Here is a 21,425-nt window from a genome sequence, read left to right as displayed (position 1 = left end):
GTATTGAACTCTTCTGAAACATGCAGAGCCTTTGCCATGTGCAGAAGGGATCAAGATCAGTTTATGGCCAGGACACTGTATGCCAAACTACTTGGAGATGGGCATACTGAACAGAAGAGATCCATTTAGTATGTATATTCTGTGAGTTTGCAGCTCCAGAAACCATTCATATGGATGAAAAACTCTGCTGAGCCTGTTGGCTGTCTAGTTATGAATACCTAGGATGCAACCATCCTGAATTTGAATGCAACTAGAAATCAAAGTCCCAAATTCTTACTGCTTCCTGGATAAAATGAAAAGAACTTGTACCTCACCATCATGGTATAAAAAATATGGAAACTTGATTGATCTTGAATATAATGTACAAGGAGCCACTGAAAAGTTCTCAGCTAAACCAAGAAGAGAATGATGTAGAGTAATGTCCCGCAAACTTTCTTGAGCCACAGCACACTAAAGGTAATGGCCGCAGCTCAAGGCACCTTGAAGTGTGCAGACGTCAATGTCCGCGCATGTGCAAATGCTCTCCAGATGGGTCCTGAGACACCAGTGGGGGGTGCCAGCAGGGAAGAAGGCCGGAGAGGAGAGGCGCTGGTGCCCACTGACTGCATACAGGAGGTGCCTCTCATCACGAGAGGCACGTCCTGTAGGCAGTCATCCAGCGCCTCTCCTCTTTCCCAGTGTGACGTGGCACACCTGAAATCTCAGGAGACATACTAGTGTGCCATGGCACACAGTTTGCATGAAACAACTTACAACTTATGCCACACTTTTGACACTTTTCAGTTCAATGATATGAAATGAAACGAAAAGTATCAAGAAAAACTTGTTAAGTTTCATGGCTCCACATCATTCTCTTCTTGAACTAAGAACTTTTCAGCAGCCTCTCGTACAAATACCCGAAAGGAGTATAATATTGCTCAGAGCTTCAGACAATTGACCTGAAGCCATAATTTGCTTGACTAGGCTCCTTATGTAAGCTAAAAGATTAAATGAGCTCCCCAATGGGTGCAAATGGAATACCAATGGTCAGGTTGAATTTGGACATCCAGCACTGCAGCACATTTCAAAGTAAAGTCAGGGAATGAGAGGCTGGAGAGATTGATTCAGCTCAAAGTTTCAGATCTATTGTGGTTTTCTCAATTTTAGGCAGGCACAGAGCATTATGTACACTACCACCATATAATAATAATAATAATAATATAATAACTTTATTTTTATATACCGCCAACTATCTTGCGACTTCTAGGCGGTTTACAATAAAGAGGAGTGGTTTACAATATAGAGAAACTGTAGTTACAATATAGATAAACTGTAGTTACAATAAAGAGAGACTGTACATACAGCGGATTAAAGGGTATAACATTGTACATCTGGTAGTTCCAACATTAATAAATATTAACAGCAGTTTGTGTGCCGTGCTGCTTACACATGATTAGAAATGTTCCTTAAATTGAATATAGTGTTCATGGTTGGTGATTGGGTTGGGGTTTATAATTTAATGATTTGGGTATGTTGTGGTATTATAAAGGGGGCTGATGTTCTGGTTCGTTATCTAAGTATTTCAAGAACAGGTATGTTTTTAGGTGTTTCCTAAATTCACCATAATTGGTTGTATATGCAATTAGTTTTTCTAAGTCTTTGCCCCATGTGGCTGCTTGGTACGATAACAGTTGTTGATGGTATCTCTTATATTTACACCCTCTAGCCGGTGGGGAGACAAATTTCAGGTGTGTTTTTCTTTCATGTCTGTTGGTTGGGAATGAGAAGAGGTCTGTGATGTATTTATGGCCTACCTTTTGCAATTAGTAACTGGCTATGACGGTAATAAAGCACTGGAGGTTCTGAATGTGAAGTATCAGTTTCTGCAACCTAAAGAGTAGCATAACAGTTTTCACCAGACTTGTGTCTTGAATACCTCCTATAAATGAAACTCTTTGTCAATTGATGTGTTGACTTTTCAAAGCTAAAGAGGAATCCCAGTCTATAAATGAGAAGTATTGTTTCACTACAGCTAGGTTTTCCAAAGAAAGCTATCAGAAGCTAAGTATGGAAAAACTAGCTGATACCATCTGTGCAAGCAAGCAGCCTATGAAGCATATGATAATAGCTCTGATGTCCAAGAAGAGGCTGAAAGTAGGATTGATTATGATTTGCATGTAGAAAGACTTAGAGGTCATTTTTGCACTTTGAATGGAGCAGGGTAAGTGTAAAAGTATCATTCAGATGTAATGAGCTCAGTCAAATTCCTTCTTCAAGGAGGGGAGAACAGAGAAAGTGTGTTCCTCTTGAATTTTACCTTGCACAAGAGTAAGCTATAATCTTAAACTAGAATTGGCTCTATTGCTTCAGACTGCAGGGAAAAGACTCCTTGCTGAAGCAAGCTGATATGGTCTTGAGGTATTTGAGATCATGCCCAAGAATCTGTTCTGATATGTTCTCTCTGATAAACAGATAAGACAGGATGTGCACTCTAGAGAGACACTGGAGTATAGAAAACAGTCAAAAAGCAGATGATTGGTTTGGTTGTACATGTATATCCTGCTTTGCTTGCCCCATTTTTTTTTTTTAACAAGACTCAGCAGAAGTGGAACACTGAGCTTGTGTCACCTGGTGGTAGGAACTTCTGCACTGGGATGCATTTGGTTTTTGGTTGGGGTTTTTTTTTTTTTTTTTTGAAGATGTAGAACAAGGGTACTTAACCAGTGGCAATTTATTGAAACTTTCTAGACATAGTGAAGGCAGTTATTAGGACAGTCATTGGTAGCATAAATAATTTAAACCATTCATTAGCAGTTAACTATGTGGCCGTCAGTAGTTACTAGTGAACCTATGGTTTAGGATGGGAGTGCAAGGGTTTCATTGATCAATTAAAAGGGATGCGGGAACCAAAAAAAGTTAAGGATCTTTGATGTAAATCTGACAGCATTAATTTAAGCACAACACAAATTAATACATACTGTATATTCAGCATCTCTATAAACAAAAGTGGCGACATGAATATATTGAGTCATTACTGTCCATTTAGTTTGCCTAAACTAAATATATGTTATCCATATAGCAGCTGAATATCACTTCTTATAAGGAAGGTATTGTGCCGTCAAGACAGATTTTCAGTCTGAAACTATCCATATAAGATTTGAAAATATATGGATAGTATCAGAAGTGACACTTGAATATTTTTAAACACAAGAAATTCCAAGGTTTTAAATTGAGGGATATGCATCCTTATGATACTAACAAACTTGAAATGCTGCTTTAAATAAAGCACCATAAGATTTCTATAATCGGCCTATTTTCCAGATATTAGCACATATTCAGGCAAGGTATTATTCTTAAAGACGGAACCCAAGGTGTGTTCCAACACATTAACACTATTTGAGAGATAATTAAATGCATTTCTGGTAAAAAGAATCACTTACCAATGTATAAAGAAGAGAGGGTTTCTTAGAAGTCAAGACAGGAACAATCTGACAAAAAAAAAAAAAAGATTTTTTTTTCAAAATTTAGGATATAGAGTGATGCAAAGAAATATGGCTAATTTAGCACTACTTTGAAATTTATAAATTATATATAAGAGCTAATATTCTAGTTAACCTCAGTTTTTGACTAAAGTAACTTTAAAAAAAAAAACCCAAAAAAAACAGGTCTGTTAAATAATGTTGGGGCCTTTTCACTTAGGTGCATTAAGCCCTAACACAGGCTTAACCAAAAAAGGCTTACCATAGGAAGCATATTTGCTGGTTCTGCTCACTCTTGGAAAAAGTAGTGTTGGAACAACCATTTTTAAAAAAAGCCCTATTTTATCACCATGGTAAAAATGGGCATAGTGTGTGAGAAAGTCCCATGTTAGGACACACCAAGCCCATTTTATACCACAGCTTAGTAAAAGAACCCTGTTTGCCGAGTGGTCCCAGTATGATTTAGAAAATGTGCACACATGCCAAATATCCTAAAGTGGTGAATTTGAATAGCTTTATGCACAAATATTCTTAACTTTCAACAGTGAAGGGTTTTTTTATGTTTTATTTATGAAATTTTCCAATCAAGCATTTACAGTTACCACTTGATACAGATCACAAAAATAATAAATCAAGTAATACAAAGTAAGGAAATATTCTAACTCCTATTTAGCCCACCATATAGGAGATCAAGAAAGGAAATTAACTTCAACTCATAAAACAAACTTATACTAGAGTGACAGCACTAGATGACACATCTTACAGCTGGATGGAAGGTCATATATCATTAGACTAAGATACCAACCCTTCTTTTGGCCTTATAAATTCTAAAAGCTGTTTAGGCTCAAAGAAAAGAAAAATTTTATTTTGATAAGATACATAGCATTTCGCAGGAAATTTAACAAGAAATGTAGCCCTCAAGGCCAAGGGATGGCGGTGACGGTGACGGGGCGGTGAAGGGAACGGCAGTGACGGGGCGGTGCAGAGGATGGTGGGACGGGGACGGGGCGGTGACAGATTTTTTTTCCCCGTGTCATTCTCTAGTTGTGGGTTCAAACCCACGCTGCTACTTGTGACCCTGGGCAAGTCACTTAATCCTCCCCATTGCCCCAGGTACATTAGATAGATTGCAAGCACACTGGGACAGACAGGGGAAAATGCTCAAGTACCTGAATAAATTCATGTAAACTATTCTGGGCTCCCTTGGGAGAACAGTATAGAAAATTGAATAAATAAATAAATAAATTTAAGATTGGGTCCTGGAATGTTAATAGCCTCAACATTCCAGGCAAACTGAGCATTGTACTAAAAGATGTGCTGCATTTGAAATGGGATATAGCGCTGTTACAGGAGACTTATTTGAGAGCTCGACACCATCATTTGTTGAAACACCCAGGAATTGAGTTAGTAGTTACTCATCAGGCGGGAGGGGGGGACAGAAGGTTACATTTTTAAATCAGATCTTGTGGTTGTTAAAGGAAAGAGATGAAAGATAGGAGGTTGGCTATAGAGAGAAGAGGTATGTCTTTAGTTTCTTCCAGAAGTCAAGATAAGTGATGTGTTGTCTTAGGTATGTTGGCATGTTTGTTCCAGATAAGAGGTCCTTGGTATTCAAAGGTAGCCTTCCGCCGAACTTGCTGAGGTGATGGGAAGGATAATTTGAAACATTGCAATGCACGTGAATTGAAGGACTGTAGGACTTTGATAACAGAAGTTAGTCCATTTGAGTTTTCTCCATAGATCACTTTGTGAACCATGCAAGCTATCTTGAATTGGATTTGTTTTTTCATTGGCAGCCAGTGTAGTTGTTCTAATAGTGGACTTGCCTTCTCGTACCAATTCATTCTGAAAATTAGTCTGCTGGCAGTGTTTTCTAGTAGCTATAGTCTCTTGAGTTCTTTTTCTGTAATGCCACAATATAATGAATTACAATAGTCCAGGCACAGTATTAACAGAGATTGTGCTAGGATTATCAGATAGTGAATGATGCGGTGCAGTGAGAGATTAAACAGTTTATCTTCTATTGTGTTCCAATTAATAGGAGGTCTATAAATCAGGAGTATACCTAGATCTTTCCCGGCTTCATGCTACAGTGCATATATTCTAGTCTCTGTTCATTGCTACTATGTAGTAACCTTAAATAAAGGAATGATCTATAAAGTAGGAGTAATTCCCCGCCTCTCTAATTTTCTGGTGCAATGAATCAGTTTGTGGACAGAGATCAGCTAGAACTGGGGAATCATCATTTGGAATCCATGTTTCTGTTATGCATGTTATTCCTGCCTGGTGGTTCGTTATGATCTTTTAAAATCAGGGTCTTGTTACAAACTGAGCGAGCATTCAGATATAGACATTCTGTTGGTACATATTCATCTTCTAAGGGTGTTAATGCATTACATAAGATCCGTTTAAAATTTTTGCAATCCCATCTTCTATTTTGGGGAAGTGGAGAGAGTTTTGACTTTCTATTACCCATAATTACTCTTGGTACTTAGAATATACTGTCTGACTTGATATGTCAAGCTCTGTTTCTAGAAGTATTCAAATTCAAATTCAAAGCCCACTTCTTTAAAGATGCTTTCAATTCCAAACTCTAACCCACCTTCTAAGAACCATTTTATCAGTCCCTCTGTAATTCCTCCACCTAAGCACACTGTATTGATGAACCTTCTTTTCCAGTTTGTCCGTCTTGACTAGATAGTAAGCTCTTTTGAGCAAGGACTGTCTCTTCTTTGTGTGTCAGGTATTGTAATATCTTGACTGGCTAAGTTTTCCTGGCTATATCTGAAGCCGTCTCGACTTTTGAATCAATGTACTCCATTAGTGAACATTATGTTATCTTGGAGCATCACCACTTTGTATAAAGTTAGCGCACAACTTGTCAATACCACCTATTTTAACCAGTAGTCAGCCTATTAAGATCAGATAATAGATTTGTAGCCACTTCATCGTACAGTTTTGCAAGTGGTCACTCTTATTAATTAACTTCTGTTACCACTTTCCCCCACTAGCAATTATACCCACATAACAACTGTGTTTAAGAGTAGAATGCAATTAAACGAAGGGGTCATTTTAAGCTGAGCATTAGAGAAATCCCTCACAGGGTCTGCTTAGCACAATTCATTCTAATTTGTCCTACTACTTAGTCATAGATCTACCAAGCTGGTCACCGACAGCGAGTTGTGGTGGTAGTGATTGAATTTAGTTCCTTTTCTGTTGGAAATTGAGTTTAATTCTGTGCTCAGACCTCCTCGGACCACACGAACAGATGCACAAAGGGCCCTTTGGTAGGGCCCGATGGTGGGAGAGGGACGCCTGTTCGGTGGCCCTTCAAGGACAGAAGAAACCTGGTCTTGGGGGGGGGGCTAAACTCTGGCAGGAGCTTGGGCAACAAGGTTTGGTGGGGTAAGGAGGATAAGATGGTGGCCTCCTTCCTCATTTTTCAGCTCATGAAGAAAGATGTTCCTGTTTGGGTCAGTGGCCCTTTTAAGGGCAGAAGAACGCCCAATCTCGGGGGGGGGGGGGGGCAGGGTTAAACTCCAGGAGAAGCAAAGTCTGGTGGGGTAAGGAGGTTAAGATTGTGGTTCCCTTCCTCCTTACCCTGCAATCTCTCTCTAAGGCAGAGCTTATCTCTTTAGCCCAAGTTCCTAGTTCTGTGCTATAGTAAGGTACAGAGCTCTGGAGGTTAGTGGATTTGTCTTTCATTCTTGAAAAGCACACATTACACCAGCATAACATGCAATAGCATGACTATGACAGCAAAAATCTTTGAGCAAAACACTATTAGATATTATATTTGTTTATTACATAACAACTACCCATGGAATAATGTAAGTTTTACTGTTGATTTTTTTAAATTTATACATCAGAACAAAACATTGCCTGTACATTTTTCATTACATTGATCATAGCATTTTTTTTGTAATATCATTAACCTTATTCTTTCAGAGGCAGCATCTCCAGATTTTTTTTTTTTTTAGTGAGTACTTTTTGCACTTTTGCAACTCTGCACAGCACAGTTACATTACATTAGCACCACAAGTAATTTATATTGTAAAATATTTATCATCACTGCCATTGTGAACGATTTCTCGTTACCATCCAACACTAGAATGAGATGGATTAATCTATGATAGGCAGGACTAATCTAAGCAGTTGATGAAAAGGACAGTTCAGCTTTGCACAATGACTGGACTGAAATGTTATACAGAGGGCAAAGCAGGTCTAAACTAGGCCTGCTGTTGAGTTAGGTACTCTGAGAAAGAAGAAACTATTCACAAGTGATTGAAAGACAGAGACTTTGGAAACAGATGACTTTTGTCAATCTACTGGAATAATTATATTTAGTGGCCTTGAGAAAAATGACTAATATGAAAATTCAGCCCATGGCAACTGGGAATATGTTTGGAAAAATTCAGAATTTTGAAGCAGATAAGAGAGGGGCAAGTATTAGTTATGAGGCATATGGGTTCTGCTCTTAAGTACTCGTTGACCTTCAACAGAGGTGGAAGCAGAGGAATAGGCCAGGGAAAAATCATTTCTGGCTATGCACTCCATTTATATCCGTGCAATATCCCAAATATTTTCCACATAGTACAATTTGTTCCTAGAATAGATTCTGCTTTGGGTAAACTATGGGACATGCAGACTTGGCGTAGGAGTTTGAAACTTACCTGATCCGTATAGTGCACTTCATCCAATGCATATTTTTCTTTGAAATACTCAGGAGGGTGAATCCTTCAAGCAAAATAAAAATAAAATGTTACTTGACATGTATGTGGAAAAGGAAACAAAAACTAGCAACAACAACAACAAAAAAAACCCACACACACTTATGTTATACTAAGATGTAAACAGACTGAGGAGCTTTCAAAAAAAAAAACTTTGGTTAATAAAAAAAATGCCAGAATCGGACATCATCCAGAAATGAGCTATATTATAACCAGGGATTCTAATCCTACATGTTCAGGGTTTTTTTAATGGAATTCTATGGCTTATTTTAAATGATTTGGGAGGGTAAGAAACAATAAGGGTTTATCTGTGTTCTTGCATCATGAAACAGAATTGTAAGCACAGTTTTAGGTCAATTCACTTTTGAAACCCATATATTGCTTTTCTTTTTAGAGGCTAACTGTAACCAGTGCTTTTGGTTCCAGACGAAACTGAATCAGCAGCTGAAATCCACCATTCGATTTCAACAGAACTAGAAATGTAGCACCCCCCTCCCCCCAACAGAAAATCCATTCCTTCCCTAGGCCTAATTGTTCCTATTCCCCTCACCCCCGCTGGCTCTGTTGTGAAAATGGCACAGGAGGTCACAGCTGACATTTTGGAATTGACTGGGAAAGGCATGAGCAGGAGCAACTTCCTCCTTATGCTCTTCCCGTTTCCAAAATGGTGGCCATGACTTCCTGCAGCAATTTCACGAGGCTGTCATGGGAAGTCATTGCCACTATTTTCACAATGCAGCCAGAGGGGGCAGGAGCAACTCAGGATCCTCCTGTCACAAAGAGGCTACCAGACACTAGAGAATTTAAAAATTAGGCCAGGGGTGCCTACGGGGGTTGGGGGTGGGGTGGAGAATGGCTTTACTGTTGGGAAGGGGAAGGCTGGCCTTGCAGTGGTGGGGCTATGGTTTTGGTTTCTGCCAAAATTCAGTTGGCCTCTATTTCTCTTTTAAAAGGGTTTGGTGACAGTTAATTTACCTTTAGTGCAGGAGCATCCAAAAGCTTCCAGCTGCTCAAACTCTTTAGTAGCTTCTAAAGAGCTTGGGCACCCCCAGTTCACTATCACTGAGTTCAACTCTTCCGCTGCAGCAGTTTGATCCAATAAAATATTTCAAACTTTCACACACACACACACCCTCCACCTTCATTTTGTCTCCCCTTCCCCAACTTTTTCCTTCCTCCTCTGGTCATTTCTTATTTCCCTTCTCTTTCTCCCAACAACCATATCCATTACACTCGCCTCCCATTAAACTTCTTCCCTCCTCGTATCATTTGTTCCATACTTCTTGTCTCCTTCCCCTCTCTCTCCTTTTTGCATCTCTTCCACATGTTTGTATAACCAGCATGGGCTGCAAGACTCCAAGCATATGCAACAATGTTAATCTCAGTCCTTCACCTCCTATGCTTCTATAACAATCCATGATGCAACTGTACCTTTAATATTGTGCATAGCTCATCGCTACATCTCACTAAGATTGTGGTATTAGAAAAGGATAATCAAATGATAAGGGTAATTGAACAATTCTCATGAGGAAATGATAAAAACATTAGGAAACTTGATAACCGAGGCGAGATATGATAAAGGTCAATAATATCGCAAGTGGAGTAGAACAGGAGTAGTGCCTCTGCCCTATCAGTTCTTTACTCTTTCAAAACGTACAAAGACTGTGGGCACATCGGTAAGCTCACTGCTGTATGATGTGGCAAAAGCAGTTACTGTACTCGAGTTTTAAAAAGGTTTGGACATATTCCTAAAGTAAAAGTCTATAAGGTCGACCTAGAGAGCAACCTACTTTTCGGAATCCTGCCAGGTGCTTGCAACCTGGGATTGGCTATTGATAGAAAGTGGCTATTTGGCTTGATTGGGGGGGGGGGGGGGGGTCTGACCCTATACAGCAGTTTTCCTTTAATTTTTGGGAATTATTCTTCCAACCCAACAGAATGCTGGAAAGAAGTTGTACAGCACACAAAGAAAACAGACACAAATACATACAGAGGAACTGAAAATAATTCCATAACTGTCCACGAACTTTGCACAACTTATATTCCGACATACACATTGCTGCCACACTCCTCTTCCTGCTGGTCTAGCCCTTGGTGATTTGGATGAGTACTGCTTTCATAATGACTACTATACTCGTATACGGCCAACTAGCAGTTGAAAAGCATGGCAATATCTGTTGCTATGGATATGGACACCCTTGATTAAGCTGTAAAATCCATCCTTTGAACTCTGACATAATGCTCTGCCATGTTATTACACTTTGTTTCCTTTTATTCTTTCCAAACTAATGGGATGTTTGGGTATTATTCCATTCAAATTGTCCTCAGAAGCAACACACATACACATAACACACACAAAGAGGGTTTGGCCAGATTCCATAAACTATGCACATTATTCTTTCACATTTTTTTCTCCTTTACCTCTCTATCTTTTTTCCTGCTGGAAAAGGGGATAGAAGGGTATAGATAGAGGACTACTGCACAGGTCCTGGACCTGTTGGGACGCCGTGTGTGCGGACTGCTGGGCACGATGGACCTCAGGTCTGATCCAGTGGAGGCTTTGCTTATGTTCTTATGTACAGCCAGTTTTTTCCCTTTCTAAAAAGAAACCTATTCTCTTTTTTTCTAATCCTCACCCCCAAGACTACTACCGCTACTACCACCACTTATTATTTCTCGAGCACTACCAGAAGTATGCAGCACTGTACATAGTCACGAATGGGATTGTGAGCTCATTCGAGAAGGGACTATTTAGTAAATCAAAACAGAAAAACAGGATGCCAGGGAAGGGAATGCAGTTGATGGTGATGGTTAAATTGATGGCTAGGATGATGAGTAAAAGGAAAGGATTAAGTGTTGAATGCAGTCTCAAAAAAGGTGGGCTTTCAGTCTTTTTGAACAAGGGAAGGGGCATGATACACGGCCTCAGGTAGTTTATTCCAAGCATAGGGGGCAACAAGGCGAAAGGAATGAAGTCTGGAACTGGCAGTGGAGGAGAAGGATTCAGATAAAAGCAACAGCTCAGGAACAGAGTTACTGGGGAGGCGTATAAGAAGAGACAAAAGAGATGAGGGGCTGTAGAACCAACACACTTGAATGTTAGCAGTGGCGTACCTATGGTATATGGCACCCATGGCCCATCATTTTTTGACCCCCCCCATGTAAAAAAATATTTTTTGTAATAACCATGAAACGGAATAAATGGTCAGAATAGAAACAGGCAGTGAAAATTTTCTTTTATTGAATCTCATATATGTAACTATTATTCCAAACAAAACATAACATACAAAGCAATACCATTAAATCTTCATTTTATAGACTTCGTCAAATACGTTCTCTCTCGCAATATCTTTCTCCTAAATCATTAAATATCCTGGTACACTCTCTAATAATTTCCAAAATTGATTATTGCAACGCCCTCTTTCAAGGGATTACACAAAAAGAAATAAGAAGGTTACAAATAATTCAAAACACCGCCATTAAATTAATAACAACAAAAAAAAAATTTGATCACGTAACACCACTTCTCAAAAATGCCCACTGGCTTCCAGTATCGCACAGAATAACATATAAAATATGTCTGCTTTTTAAAACTCCGGCCTTTATCTATAAAACTCTAATTCCCTATTCCACTAATAGACCATTGAGGTCCAGTGAACAACATTTACTTACAGTTCCTTCTCTTAAAATTATAAATACAAGAAGACAATTCATCTTTTCGGTTACAGCGCCACAAATATGGAATTCCCTGCCAATCTATTTAAGAAAAGAACATGATATCGATAAATTTAAGACCAACCTAAAAACGTTCCTTTACAAAGACGCTTTCGATTAAGTACTCATAAACAGGAACACAATGATGCATTAATTTTAATTCCCAACCTCATGTTTTGCCCCTACCTCTCTTTTTATTGAATTTTGTATTTCTTATCCCTTTTCCCTTTTATTCATGTCTTGTCAAGTATGTATATAGTATTTGTTTACTGATTATGGACAATTAATGTTTTAGATTATATTTAATTTTTATTTTTTATTTTTTAATAAGGTAATTTTATATTCACTTCTATTACTTTGTATTTATGTTCATCGCTTTGAAAATATGACAAAGCGATTAATCAAAAATTTAATAAACTTGAAACTTGAAACTTGAAACATAAATTATGTCTGAATTGTCATGACATTAGAAGTACATATGGAGTAGTTGCAGGTGAAGCTTTGGACATTTCTGATTGAGTTAATTCGGTTTTATGTGTTTTTTGAATAGAAGGGTTTTTATTTCTTTTTTGAAGGTTTTGTAGTCTGTGGTCGAGGTCAATAGGTTGTAGAGTTGGGGGTTGAGTGTTGCAGCTCGAGGGGCTAGGAGGTTGTCATACAGTTTTTTTCTTTTGATGTTTTTGGTTGGAGGGTGTGTGAATGGTGTATGGGTTCTCCTATGTCTGGTTGAGGTGGATTGAACTAGTCGATTGTTCCAAAAGGCTGGGCTGTCTCCATTTATTGCTTTAAATAGTAGGCAGGAAAATTTGAAGTGTATTGGGAGCCAATGTGAGTTGTGGTATGCCTCTGTGATGTGGTCAAATTTCTTCAGTGAGTAGACCAGTCTTAGGGCTGTGTTTTGTATTGTTTGTAGATGTTTTATCATGGTTGTGGAATCTTGGACTGTTTTTCCTCCATTTTCTTTCTAGTTGTCTGCATTGTCTTTTTAGTAGGAGTAGTTCATTGCTCTGGGAGTTGGTAAGTATGAGAGAGAAAGATGAATGTAGGCAAACTTGTTGGAGACAAAAGACTTTTCACAGGGTACATGAGAAAGAGAGGAGGAATAGGAATAAGATTGGAAAGGTGGCAATTTGAACCAGTGTGGTAAGAGTTTAAAGAGTTAGGATTGGGACCGATAGCCCAAGCAGAGGAGAACAAACAAGAGAGAGAGTATGGAGAATAGAACGGAGATGGCTGAATGAAAAGACCAGTAAAAGCCATCACATTGTTTCAGATCAACTGTGAAAAATATGATCTACTCTTTGGTATTTGTCAGCTACTTGTGATGCAGACTGCCTAAGGAACTTGGTTTGACATAGCATGGCTTATCTTAAGAACATGTGAGGAAAGTGGATACTGGGAGGGGTGAAAGAAAGAAGAAGATAGGTAAAAAAAAAAAAAAAGGAGACATTTCAAGTTTAGGAACCTCTATTCTAGGGATCCTATACTGTTAGTATATCCATTTTTAATGGCCTGGCTTCTGAACACCAAAGTAAACTTATTTAGCTGAAGAAATTAGTTACCCCCCCCCCCCCCCCGCCCCCCATTCCACACACATTAATTCTCTTCCATTTTTGTTCCCATTATAAAAAACACTGATAAGTTCCCAGAAAAAAAATACATTAAAATAAGAAGTGAAAACAAAGGCCCCTACAGATGAGAACATAACATAAGAATAGCCTAACTAGGTCAGACCAATGGTCCATCATGCCCAGTAGCCCATTCTCATGGTAGCCAATCTAGGTCACTAGTACCTGGTCAAAACCCAAAGAGTAGCAACATTCCATGCTACTGATCCAGGGCAAGGAGATGCTTCCCCCATGTCTTAATAACAGACTATGGACTTTTCTACCAGGAATTTGTCCAAACCTTTCTTAAAACTAGCTACTTTACTATGCTTTTACCATAACTTCTGGCCACTTCATTTTTAAGCTTAGATCTTTCCTTCCAAACAGAGACCTTGCTAGATGTCAAATACAGAACAAGGTAACTTCACACGGACTTAGCTGTGCAGGAAATGTGAATCTCCTCATACATCCACCATATAGTGCAAAAATGTGCAAAGGTCTGTCTTTTTTCTTTCGATCACTACATAGCCTAATGCACACAAGCACTGGAAGAGATCCCAAAACAACTACCCAGGCACAACACCCAAAGACCCACTCAGTGTGTGAACCAGTTGAGTGGAGTGGACTAACTGAGGGGTGGAAATGAGCCCGGAGTTTGCTCAGCAGAATTTCCCAGACCACCTCTTTCTCTCATCACATTGACACGCTGCCGCCACCACCACCACCACCACCACCACTAGGAACACCTCACCGGGTAGGCCAGCAATACTTATAAACTTTATAAAACACATTATTATATTTTCTTATAAAGCACATATTTTAACTGAACTCTGACATCCTCAGACTTGCCATTCACAAAAACAGAAGGAAGAAAAGTTCCCATTTCCTGCTTTCTCATGTCCCTGGCCTATACAATATTTTTCTTCTGCAGACCCTTCAAAAGTCTGACCAAACCCTCGTTTCACTTAAGAACATAAGAACATAAGCAATGCCTCTGCTGGGTCAGACCTGAGGTCCATCATGCCCAGCAGTCCGCTCACGCGGCGGCCCAACAGGTCCAGGACCTGTGCAGTAATCCTCTATTTATACCCCTCTATCCCCTTTTCCAGCAGGAAATTGTCCAATCCTTTCTTAAACCCCTGTACTGTACTCTGCCCTATTACTCCCTCTGGAAGCGCATTCCAGGTGTCCACCACTCGTTGGGTAAAGAAGAACTTCCTAGCATTCGTTTTAAATCTGTCCCCTTTCAACTTTTCCAAGTGTCCTCTTGTTCTTTTATTTTTCAAAAGTTTGAAGAATCTGTCCTTCTCTACTCTCTCTATGCCCTTCATGATCTTATAAGTCTCTATCATATCCCCTCTAAGTCTCCTCTTCTCCAGGGAAAAGAGACCCAGTTTCTCCAATCTCTCAGCGTATGAGAGGTTTTCCATCCCTTTTATCAAGCGTGTCGCTCTCCTCTGAACCCTCTCGAGTAACGCCATATCCTTCCTAAGGTACGGAGACCAATATTGGACGCAGTATTCCAGATGCGGGCGCACCATCGCCCGATACAATGGCAGGATAACTTCTTTTGTCCTTGTTGTAATACCCTTCTTGATTATGCCTAGCATTCTATTTGCTTTCTTAGCGGCTGTTGCGCACTGTGCCGTCGGCTTCATTGTCATGTCCACCATTACCCCCAAGTCCCTTTCTTGGTTGCTCTCATTCAATAATATCCCTCCCATCGTATAGTTGTACCTCGGGTTTCTGTTTCCAACATGCAATACTTTACATTTCTCAACGTTGAACTTCATCTGCCATCTCGCCGCCCATTCCCCCAATTTGTTCAAGTCCCTTTGCAATTCTTCGCATTCCTCTTTAGTCCCAGCTCCACTAAATAGTTTTGTATCGTCCGCAAATTTTATTATCTCACACTTCGTGCCTGTTTCTAGATCATTTATGAATATATTAAATAGCAGCGGCCCGAGCACTGAGCCCTGCGGAACACCACTCGTGACCCCCATCCAGTCCGAGTAGTGGCCCTTCACCCCTACCCTCTGTTTCCTACCCGCCAACCAGTTTCTGATCCATCTATGTACGTCTCCGTCCACTCCATGGTTCTTCAGTTTCCGGAGTAGACGTTCGTGAGGCACCTTGTCAAAGGCTTTTTGGAAATCAAGGTATATGATGTCTATGGGGTCTCCTCTGTCCATCCGTTTGTTAATTCCTTCGAAGAAGTGCAATAAGTTCGTTAGGCACGATCTCCCCCTGCAGAAACCATGTTGGGTTGTTTTCAAAAGTTCGTTTCTTTCCAGATGTTCATCGATGTGTTCTTTAATCAGTGCTTCCGTCAGTTTCCCCGGAACCGAAGTCAAACTCACTGGTCTGTAGTTTCCCGGGTCACCTCTTGATCCCTTTTTAAAGATGGGCGTGACATTGGCTATCTTCCAATCCTCCGGGATCATGCCTGTTTTCAAGGATAGGTTGCAAATTTGCTGCAGTAGTTCCGCTATCTCCTCCTTTAATTCCTTCAGAACCCTGGGATGGATTCCGTCCGGACCCGGGGATTTGTCAGTTTTAAGTTTTTCTATCTGCCTGTGTACATCATCAAGGCTCACTTCCATGGATGTTAATTTTTCTGCTTGATTTCCATTGAATATTTGTTCAGGTTCCGGTATGTTGGTTGTGTCTTCGTTTGTAAATACAGACGAGAAGAACATGTTGAGTCTTTCTGCGACTTCTTTCTCCTCCTTCACCGCTCCCTTCCTGTCTCCTTCGTCCAGCGGTCCTACCTCCTCCCTAGCTGGCTGTTTCCCTTTAACATATCTGAAGAACGGTTTGAAATTTCGTGCCTCCCTGGCTAGCCTCTCTTCATACTCTCTTTTGGCTTTTCGAACCACACGGTGACATTCTTTTTGATACTTCCTGTGCTCCTTCTGGTTCCCTTCAGTTTTGTCCTTTTTCCATTCCCTGAATGAATTTTTCTTATTGCCTATCGCTTCCTTCACTATTTTAGTCATCCATACTGGGTCTTTTGTTCGACCCTTTTTGCACCCCTTTCTGAATCTGGGGATGTGCAGATTTTGTGCCTCGCTCACTGTGTCTTTGTTCTACTGTTTGCCATTTTTTGGAAGTGTTCCTAAGTTTCTTCCTTACCATTTCCCTCATTGCTTCATAGTTTCCTTTCCTGAAGTTGAAAGATGTCACTATGGTTCTCTTTCCGTTCGGTATGCCTACTTCAACCTTGAACTTGATCATATTATGATCACTGTTTCCCAACGGTCCCACTACTTCCACTTCCTTTGCAGGTCCCCTTAGTCCATTTAGGATTAAATCCAGAGTGGCATTTCCTCTCGTCGGTTCTCTAACAAGCTGCTCCATGAAGCAATCTTGTATAGCCTCCAGGAATTCTGTCTCCCTAGCGCATCTTGAGCTTCCAAGACTCCAGTCTATCCCAGGATAGTTGAAGTCTCCCATAACAACTGTGTAACCACTTTTGCATTCTCGCTTCATCTCGGCATCCATTTCTTTATCGCTATCTCCGGTTTGCCCGGGTGGACGATAGTATAGGCCCATCTTTATTTCATGCCCTTTCCTACCCGGTATTTTAACCCATAGCGATTCCAGTTTGTTGATCATCTCCGCTGTGTCCATTCTTGTCGATTGTATGCTTTCTTTTACGTATAGGGCTATTCCTCCTCCTTTCTGACCTGACCTATCCCGGCGATAGAGCTTGTACCCCGGCAGTGCATTATAAAGTACTGAGGATGCCATCTCTCCCCATTCCCAGGTCCTAAAGTCTAGGACAGTAGCGCAAACTAGTGCTGCCCGATTCAGGGAAAAAAATTTTGATTCAATTCAGCCTACTGAATTGGGTTTTCGATTCGATTTTCCTGTCCAATTAGGTGTTTTTTTCAAACATCCTGGTGGGTTTATTTTATAGCTTTTTCACCCCCTTTGGCTTCTCCTAACCACACTGGCGTTGTGTGTAAACAAAATAAAGAAACAAAAAGGACTTTTCCTCTCTCTGTTAAATCCTAGCTCACGTTTGTGGTCTAACACCAACTCTAACAAGATACACTATTCAAATCTTGTTGGTCCCAGGCTCTGGTTGTCTTGCTTGCCAGGGTCTCCTTCTTTCTTCTTTCTCCGTGCTAACCATCCATCTGCCATCTCTGTCCTCCACTGTCCCTCCCCGTAGGTCTGGCATCTTTCCTTTTTTTTTCGTCTCCATCCACAGATTCACCTTTTCTCAATTACCCTTTCATCCAGCATCTTTCCCTCCTTACCCACCATCCCAGGGCCCACCATCCCTCCCTTTCTCTTCCCAACTATCCTCCTATCCAGTATCTCTATCCCCTCCACACCATCCCTTGTGTCCAACTTCTCTCCCTTGGTACGCCACTGAATGTTAGTAATAGGAGTTTGAACTGTATGTGAAAGCTGATAGGGAGCCAGTGAAGTGATTTGAGGAGAGGGGTAACGTAAATGTAGCAAGGCTGGCAGAAGAGTCATGCAGCAGAATTTTGTACATATTGCAGGGGGGGGGGGGGGAGAAGAGGTGGTTCAGCAGCAGACCTGTTCGAAGTACATTGCGGTAGTCTAAGCGTGAGGTTACGAGAGTCCGGGTCCGGGTAGTGTGCTCAGAGAGGAAGGGGCGAATTTTGGTGATGTTGTAGAGTCAAAAATGGCTCCAATGTTGACAGCAGAGAAAACAGGAATGATAACAGTATTATTTACAAAGACAGAGAATGGAGAAAAGAGGAGCAGCTCAATCTTGGATATGTTTAATTTCAGGTGGTGACTGGACATCCAGGCAGCAATATCAGACAAACAGGTGGAGAATTTTTCTTGGATTTTTGATAGAAATCTCGGTTGTGGTGAAATCTGGGAATCGGCATATAGATGATACTGGAAGCCATGGGAGCAAATCAGGGCACCAAGGGAAAAGGTGTAGAGAGAGAAGAGGTCCTAAGACAGAACCCTGGAGTACACCAACCAATAGCGAGATAGCAGCTGAAAAGGATCCACTAAGTCATACACTAAAGGTGCGATGGGAGAGGTATAAGGCAAAGGACAGATTTATTGAATTCAAGCTAAGACAGAGTATCAAAGAGTAGGCAGTGATTAAGAGTATCAAAAGCAGCAGACAGGTCAAGAAGGATGAGGATTGAGTAAAGGCTAGATCTGGCTAGAAGCAGGTCACTGCAGACTTTGGTAAGGGCAGTCTCAGTGGAGTGTAGGAGGGGACAAAAGCTAGACTGAAGAGAATCAAGAATCGGTTGAGATGAAAGGAAGTCAAGGCAGCAACAGAGGACATTATGTTCGAGTAGCTTGGATAAAAATGGAAGAAGGGACACGGGGTGATAATTGGAAGAGCAGTGGGGTCCAGCGAGAATTATTTTTTTTGAGAAGAGGCTTAACCACTACATGTTTGAAGGCCTCGAGAACAGTGGAAGTAGATAGGCTGAGGATATGAAAGATAGAAGGGATAACAATATGTGATATGGAGCCATGAGGAAAATGGTGGGAAAGAAACTCAACAACAGCGCAAGGAAGATGGAATCCGTAGAAAATGCCTAGACCATACTCAAGGGCACAGTGCACGAAGCACAGAACCTGTGCATCCCCAAGTACAGGAAAGGGTGCAAAAAAAATAGAACAAAAAACCCTGTGTAGATAACAAATGCAGTGAAAAAGGCAATAAGTGACAAGAAAGCATCATTCAAAAAATGGAAAAAGGACAAAACAGAGGAGAACCAAAAGGAACACAAAAAACACCAAAAGGAGTGTCATCGAATGGTTAGGAAAGCAAAAAAAGAATATGAAGAGAGACTGGCAGGGGAGGCAACAAACTTCAAATCATTCTTCAGGTACGTTAAGGGGAAGCAACCAGCAAGGGAGGAAGTGGGACCCTTGGATGATGGGGACAGAGCTAAATAAGCTGACAGGCTAAATAAGTTCTTCACGTCAGTTTTCACGAGGGAGGACACAACCAACATTCCAGAGCCCGAGGAGATCGTAAAAGGAGAGCAGGATGAAAATCTGGTCCAGCTAGAGGTGAGCAAGGTGGATGTCCTCAGGCAGATACAGGCTAAAGAGCGACAAATCGCCAGGTCCAGATGGCATTCACCCAAGGGTACTCAAGGAACTAAGGAACGAAATAGCTGAGCCACTTCGACAAATATGCAACCTATCCCTAAAAACTGGAGAGATTCCGGAAGACTGGAAAATAGCAAATGTCACGCCCATCTTCAAGAAAGGCTCAAGGGGAGACCCAGGAAACTACAGGCCGGTGAGCTTGACCTCGGCCCCTGGAAAGATGATAGAAGCACTGATTAAAGACAGCATCTGGGAACACATCGACAACTATGGGCAGCTAAAGTCGAGCCAGCATGGCTTCTGCAAGGGCAGGTCATGCCTCACGAACTTATTATACTTCTTTGAGGGGGTAACCAGCCAGGTGGATAAAGGGGAATCAATAGATATCATTTACCTTGACTTCCAAAAAGCCTTCGACAAGGTGCCACACGAAAGACTACTAAGGAAGCTATGGAACCATGGGGTGCAAGGGGAGGTCCACCGATGGATCAAAAACTGGCTGGCGGACAGGAAACAGAGGGTTGGAGTAAAGGGATATTATTCAGACTGGTAATGGGTCATGAGCGGAGTTCCACAGGGGTCGGTGCTGGGACCGCTCCTATTCAATATATTCATTAACGACCTGGAGGCAGGAACAAAATGTGAGATTATTAAATTTGCGGATGACACCAAACTATATCGCAAAGTCAATAACATGGAGGACTGCGAAGATCTCCAAAAAGATCTGACAACACTGGAAAAATGGGCCAAAAAGTGGCAAATGAGTTTCAACATAGGGAAATGCAAGGTCATGCATATAGGGGGAAAAAACCCGATGTTCACTTACAAAATGGGGGGGATCAGCGCAAGGGGTGAGCGACCTTGAAAGAGACCTGGGAGTGATGGTAGACACAACATTGAAGGCGTCGGCGCAGTGTGCCACGGCCTCAAGGAAAGCAAACAGAATGTTGGGTATCATTAAGAAGGGTATCACGACCAGGACAAAGGAAATCATCCTGCCACTGTATCGTGCTATGGTGCGCCCGCACCTGGAGTACTGTATTCAGTTCTGGTTGCCGTACCTCAAGAAGGACATGGAGGTACTTGAGAGGGTCCAGAGAAGAGCAACTAAGCTAATAAAGGGCATGGAGGACCTCTCATATACTGACAGACTGAAAAAGCTAGGACTTTTCTCCCTGGAAAAGCGGAGACTTAGAGGAGACATGATAGAAACCTTCATGATCATGAAGGGCATAGAAAAAGTGGACAGGGACAGATTTTTCAAATTAAGGGAATCAATAAGTACAAGGGGGCACTCAGAGAAATTGAAAGGGGAGAGGTTTAGAACAAACGCCAGGAAGTTCTTGTTCACACAGAGGGTGGTGGATACATGGAACGCGCTACCAGAGGATGTGATAAACAGGAGCACGCTACAGGGGTTCAAAGAAGCTTTGGATAGGTACTTGGAAGACAAAGGGATTGAGGGGTACAGATAAGAGTAGAGGTAGATTATAGGGATGGGATTAGAGGTAAGTTACAAAATTAATCAGGGACCACTGTTCAGGCACTAGGCCTGATGGGCCGCCACGGGAGTGGACCGCTGAGCAAGATGGACCTCTGGTCTGACTCAGCGGGGGCAACTTCTTATGTTCTTATGAGTCAAGTAGACCCGGTGGGAATGGGGTCAGAGGAGCACGTAGTGGACTTGGCTGAGGACAGAATTTGTGCGGTTTTTCCTCCGTGATCAAGGGCTTGAAGATTTTGAAACCTGTTGGTGATGACGGGGCGTGACTGAGGGGGAGGGGGAGTAAGTATGAAGGTTATCAGGTGATGGTCAGAGATAGGAAGCAGTGAAG

General features: G+C 41.3%; 1 protein-coding gene across 1 annotated transcript in view; it reads right to left on the bottom strand.

The window, feature by feature from the left end:
* PEPD (peptidase D) overlaps window positions 1–21,425 on the bottom strand; it is a 485,574-nt gene that overhangs the window by 398,087 nt on the left and 66,062 nt on the right. The window contains exons 4-5 of the mRNA XM_033941263.1: window positions 8,132–8,195; window positions 3,420–3,467 (exon numbers count right to left, since the gene is read on the bottom strand). Of these exons, the coding sequence (XP_033797154.1) occupies window positions 3,420–3,467; window positions 8,132–8,195 (112 nt within the window). The remainder of the gene's footprint in view (window positions 1–3,419; window positions 3,468–8,131; window positions 8,196–21,425) is intronic.

This window comes from Geotrypetes seraphini, chromosome 4 (genome assembly GCF_902459505.1).
Source record: "Geotrypetes seraphini chromosome 4, aGeoSer1.1, whole genome shotgun sequence".
NCBI classification, from domain to species: domain Eukaryota; kingdom Metazoa; phylum Chordata; class Amphibia; order Gymnophiona; family Dermophiidae; genus Geotrypetes; species Geotrypetes seraphini.
Note: the sequence above shows the minus strand (reverse complement) of the source record. Positions and strands in the feature narration are given on the sequence as shown.